This window comes from Halyomorpha halys, unplaced genomic scaffold (genome assembly GCF_000696795.3).
Source record: "Halyomorpha halys isolate HHAL.00 unplaced genomic scaffold, Hhal_1.1 Scaffold545.1, whole genome shotgun sequence".
Taxonomy (NCBI): Eukaryota; Metazoa; Arthropoda; class Insecta; order Hemiptera; family Pentatomidae; genus Halyomorpha; species Halyomorpha halys.
In genome coordinates this window covers 181,673-186,948 of record NW_027109788.1, presented here as the reverse complement: position 1 = coordinate 186,948, position 5,276 = coordinate 181,673, and the positions used below count along the sequence as shown (strand labels likewise).

The 5,276-nt window shown below is 36.1% G+C and overlaps 1 protein-coding gene across 1 annotated transcript; it reads left to right on the top strand.

The window, feature by feature from the left end:
• Nucleotides 1–1,180: 1,180 nt before the first annotated feature.
• Nucleotides 1,181–3,246, top strand: LOC106684124 (radial spoke head protein 6 homolog A). The gene is made up of 2 exons (XM_014426021.3): nucleotides 1,181–1,236; nucleotides 1,311–3,246. The coding sequence occupies exon 2, from the start codon at nucleotides 1,371–1,373 to the stop codon at nucleotides 3,198–3,200; it is 1,830 nt and encodes a 609-aa protein (XP_014281507.1). The 5' UTR covers nucleotides 1,181–1,236; nucleotides 1,311–1,370; the 3' UTR covers nucleotides 3,201–3,246.
• Nucleotides 3,247–5,276: the final 2,030 nt, after the last annotated feature.

The following is a 5,276-nucleotide window of genomic DNA, read 5'->3' as shown; positions in this document are numbered from 1 at the left end:
AATGAATATTTGTACTATTTTTTTTATATTCTGTTACTTTCATAATGTTATATATTTTCAGGTCCTAAACAATCCTGCATACGTATACATTTTCAAAATAATGAAAATTAATCATAATTAGCACGCACTATAAAGGTTTTTTATGAGGGTCCATAAGTATTAATGAATCATTCTAATTTTAATTTTTTTTCTTGTCAGCGAAACGTGTTTAAGTTTAGTTGTATTTGCACTTATATTAAAAATAGTTTAAGTGAATACTAAAAGTAGTTTAAGCAATAGGCCTTAACAGAATAAATAATCAGTTCACTACTTAAATAAAGATGGGAACTGAATATGGATTGCAATAATCTCGGTGTTAGATTCTAAATCTTGGATTCATCTTAGATATATACTCAACTGAAACCAGCACACTAGACTTAAAAGACAGTAACTCAACAGACCATTCAGCCAACTATACTGACTGCTCTGCAGGACCTTTGAATTGAAAACAAACCTTATACAAAGACTATACTCAGACCTATTTGGAACTACAGACTTCAACTATGGGGAGCTGCTAAACCATCGAACATCAAAAGTATCCAATTCTTTCAACCCAAAATCCAAAGAACCATATTCAATACACCCTATTACTTTTCCAAGAGGGTATTAATTACACCATGCCTTTCATATCTCTTATGTCCTTCATCTCATACCAACCAAGTTCTCAAAATTCTTCTATATCTGAAAAAAGATATTCTAAAGAAATTAAAATAATTAAATAAGTAACCATTATGTTATTTATTATATATTTTTTATTATGTAATGACTAGTATTCAGAAATAATAGTGTTTATGGTAAATAAAGAACCTCTGAGAGACGTGATACTGTACTCCAGAGTATCAGACCTACCTAAAGCTTTGTTTCCACTTGAGAATACATTCAGCGAGAAATCTTGAGGGGGAGTAATTTCCAAGAGGCTACTGTTACTGGAAGCCATCCAGAGCAGTAGAAGTGGAGTCATTTTTATCTTTATATTTATTTAATGCCAATGTTAATTTGAATATGAAGGAACGTTTGATTTAAAATTTAAATTCTAATAGTGCAACAAGAAATATCTCTTCCTACGAAAAACCTTATACAGCATTAGAAATGTAATCCACAAATTCATATTCTAATTAAAACATATGTTTAAATTATATAAATATCATCCAATAAATGTATGTTTTTTCCGAGCATGATGAACTGACGATATTAATGGTAAGTAATAAATGAATTTAAACCATCATTTTGTTGTTGTTTTTTTCAATTATTGCTTAATCTATACTTTTTAGGTATGAAATGAATGTGTAGACCATTTAACAATTCAAAAGCATTGAATACAATTCTCACACATGATTAAAGGAGAAAATAATGAGAAAGCTGATCCAAACAAGAAGAAAGTCGATAATGTAGATGTTCTACCTGCAAAAAAAGAAGCGAAAGAAGAAGCTAAAGAAGAAGCGAAAGAAGAAGAAAAGGAAGAATCCGTATTATCTGGATGGGAAGAAGCAACTCACGATGTACCAAAATTACCTAAAATTAACCTGGAAAGAGACTTTTTGATAGCTAAAGGCTACCTTCAGAAGATAGGCTGCAGGAATGAGACTATATGGGATCACCTGAACGATATTCTTAATCATGTAATGAAAGAGAGACCTAAGGATTGCATGAGGTATTTTGAAGAACTCAGCCGCGAAATACGAATAAAGAAATTTTTTCTCACTAATGAATGCGATGAAACGTACAAGGAGCTCCCTAAAGAACCAAGAGAAGCTGATGAAGGCAAGTTTTTACTACGTTTTTACAGGAGAGTAGAATGTTTGTATGAATCAGAATTACATTATGAAGACAAGTTCGGAACTTTAGACTTTGTACCTTTCTTCAGACTGTTGAACGAAGCAGGAGTCGGTTTTCCATACACTGACACGTATAACATACAAATGGGTTTGAGGGTTTTAGCAAAGACATACCCCCTTTCAAAACTTAAACTTTGGGGAAAGGTCTATGGGACTATCAGAGATTACATAATAGTGGAAGCAGAACTAACTCAGGAAGGTATGGGTAACCGTTTCAAAGACTTCATGACAACGGCAGTCCAATCCATGCGTACAGAAGCTGAAGAAGAAGATTTAGCTGAAGAAGAAAGTGAAGAAATTCGGAAGGATTATTTTGGTGAAGAAGCTTCTTTTGTTGAAGAAGAAACAAAACCTAAACGTAAGCTTGACCTTTACAAGAGCCCGCCGATACCGTCAATTGTGATTCGTGAAGAAGTGGTTATACCGGTCGAACCTCCAGGACATGGACCAAACGCAAAAGTATACCTCGTAACCAATGACCCGAGTGAGGACTGGGTTATGTTACCAGATGTCACGCCGCAGCAGATCGTTATCGCAAGGCTCGGAACAAGATATTTTACCGGAATATTGTCAAGCCCTGTTTCTGGTCACCCAACATTTCCAGGCACTGAAATGGAGCTTCTCCGAGCTCAGATCGCAAGAATAACAGCTTCCACTCATGTATCTCCTCTGGGGTTTTACTCGACTGGTGATGAAGAAGAAGCAGCCGTGGAAATGGAGGAAGGACAATTGTACACCGAAAATCTCGATTACCAGCCTCTACCAATTAAAGATCTTTTGGACCCAACTTTCGAATTTTGGGTACACCATGAGCAATTTATCTTAAAGCAAGGAAGGACAGAGTTTTGGGCATCTGATTTAGTTCAGGGAGAAGAAATGGAGGAAGAAGAAGAAATGCCGCAAATAAATAGTGAGAAAGGACCGCCAATTCTAACAACTCTAGCATTAGATGTGCTGAAATCTGACAAAGACAGCTCACCAGCCTGGAATGTTCGTAGGGCATCAACCCTTTTAGATGAAGATAGTGCCGTTATCCTTAGGTCAAATGTTTGGCCTGGAGCTTTAACCGCCGTCAAAGAACGGCTATTCCTTAATTTTTATGTCGGCTGGGGCAACAAATGTAATTTGAAGGGTTTTAGTCCAGTTATATGTTCTAAAGTACAGGTGGAATACGAACTGGGGCCAGAAATAATGGAAATTGAAGATCCTAGCGTGGAAATGGAAGAATTCAGGTGGTTACAATTACACCCAAAGATCATACCTCATATGGGAGGTGAAGAGGGTGGTGAAGGTAGTGAACTTGAAGCAGAATCAGAACCTGACTAATTAACTTTAAATGGAAAGCGGTATACAATATTGTATAATAAATATTTCCGATCTAAAGAATTTTAATTATTGAATAATACAACTTGCATCCATTGCTTATAATTCATAAACATATTCATTACTTATGCTCAGCATCATATTATCATTATGCGTCTGGGCAGGACGGGATCCCAAGTGTACTCTTGAAGATGCTTCCCAGGAAGGGTAAGGCCTTCGTGCTGTACATTTTCAACTCGTGCATATGGATCTCTTTCTTCCCAACTGCCTGGAAACATGCGATTGTAGGCCTGAAGTCATCTTAACCTTTTTATCCGCCTGTAGAGCGGCCCTCCCCGTTCTTTGTAGCCCCTGCCCGGCGGCTTCTGATTCTAACCCCCCCCCCCCCCCGCCTTCAGCGGAACCAGCTCAACCCCTTATAATGCCATGTGGCAAAGGAAGTGAAGCCACTTCCATTTCAATCCGTATTCCTTGCAATCTAACTGATGCAATCCAATCATTTCGATAATCCTCGGTAATCATTTCAACTTCCCCTTTCCATGTTATATTTTTAGCTCTAATAATATTTCTTATAACATTCTTGAATCTTTATTACGAACCCTCGAACCGCGCTTCATTCCTGTTGGAGACTAAAATGCAAAACACCAACGACCAAAATACCTAACTCCCGTGGTAACAACTTATCCCGTGTTCCCACCTGCAATACTTATTCTATTCTCTCGCCCAAAAATCCTACTTATTGACCGATATCCTTAAAAACGACTGGATATCCTTGACATATTTATTACCTTCCAGATTTCCACCTTCCAAGCCATTGTTGAATCCCTGGATGACCTTTTCTTAGATCATTGTTCAGTTCTGCTTTTTTTACGTTCAAGCTTGGTATCTATGTCCTCTTCTGCTCCTTCATGGACAACATGAAGAGTTGACTAGAACGAATTAGAACGCGACTGGGATTTTAAATGTGATCAAATTTAAATGTGACTTAGAAAATAAACTAGAATTGAACATTCAGCTGAAGACAAAATAAGACATTGACGTAGCTAAGAAAACTCACAAAATCAATAAGAACAAATATAAATCGCAACACTTTGACTAGTAGAATAAATAACAATAAACAAACTAACCCGCCACAGCAAATTCATATCTTGATAAGGGAAAAATACAGAGCAAGATCGAAGTGGCATAGGACTAGATATCCAACTGACAATAACTATTACATCAAATTGACTAACAAACATAAAGCAGAAATAGGCAAATTAAAAATTTAATTAAGTATAGTTGTAAGATTTTCAGCTTAAAACTACTGAAAAACCATTACAAAGAACAACCTAACAGATACTGAATTTCAAAGATTTTAACTATCCACTTATTACCGGATCCCAAACCTGGACCTCAACTAACCAACAAAAATCGCAAACTTTCCAACAATACCTTTCTAAAATCTTTATTCCGAATTCTGATTTCATTAATAATTATTATAATTAATAAAGCATTATATCCTTCAGAAATATCCAGCATCATTTAGAGATTAGCTGCCCTCAGAGTTCCTGGATACGACCTAATAACATCCTGTATCCTGAAACTTTTTCCTTGAAAAGCCATTCCATTCCTCACCTCCATACATAACGCCGCTCTATGTTCCACATATTTTACTGGTCCATGGAAATTATCCATTGTCAAAATGATCCCCAAACCCCAAAAGCCACCAGAATACCCATCATCCTACCACTCTATCTCGCCAATTCTGATCATGGGCAGAACCCTCGAAAAACCAATTTTGAAACACCTATACCTTTATTTTTTTTTTCTTAAATCAATAAGAAATAATTTGAGATAGTGATGTGCGTTTGAAGATAACTGCCAAAACAAAAAAACAAAGCTTTATAGTTCATGAGTGCTTGACTTTGCCCTTCATTAGTGCATAAAAAGTGATTTTGCGACCTAGTATCCATTTCGTCCTTGAATAATAGATGCATAGGAAGAAATCTAAAGAGAAATATTTATAGTGTTCTTATAAGGTAAAAATTGCATGTTGGTAACAGAGTTTCGAAAAAGTCACAATTTTGTAGCTTCATT

What these genes read in the sequence shown, in the direction of transcription:
- LOC106684124 (XM_014426021.3), top strand. Translation starts at nt 1,371, where the DNA reads ATGATTAAAGGAGAAAATAATGAGAAAGCTGATCCAAACAAGAAGAAA.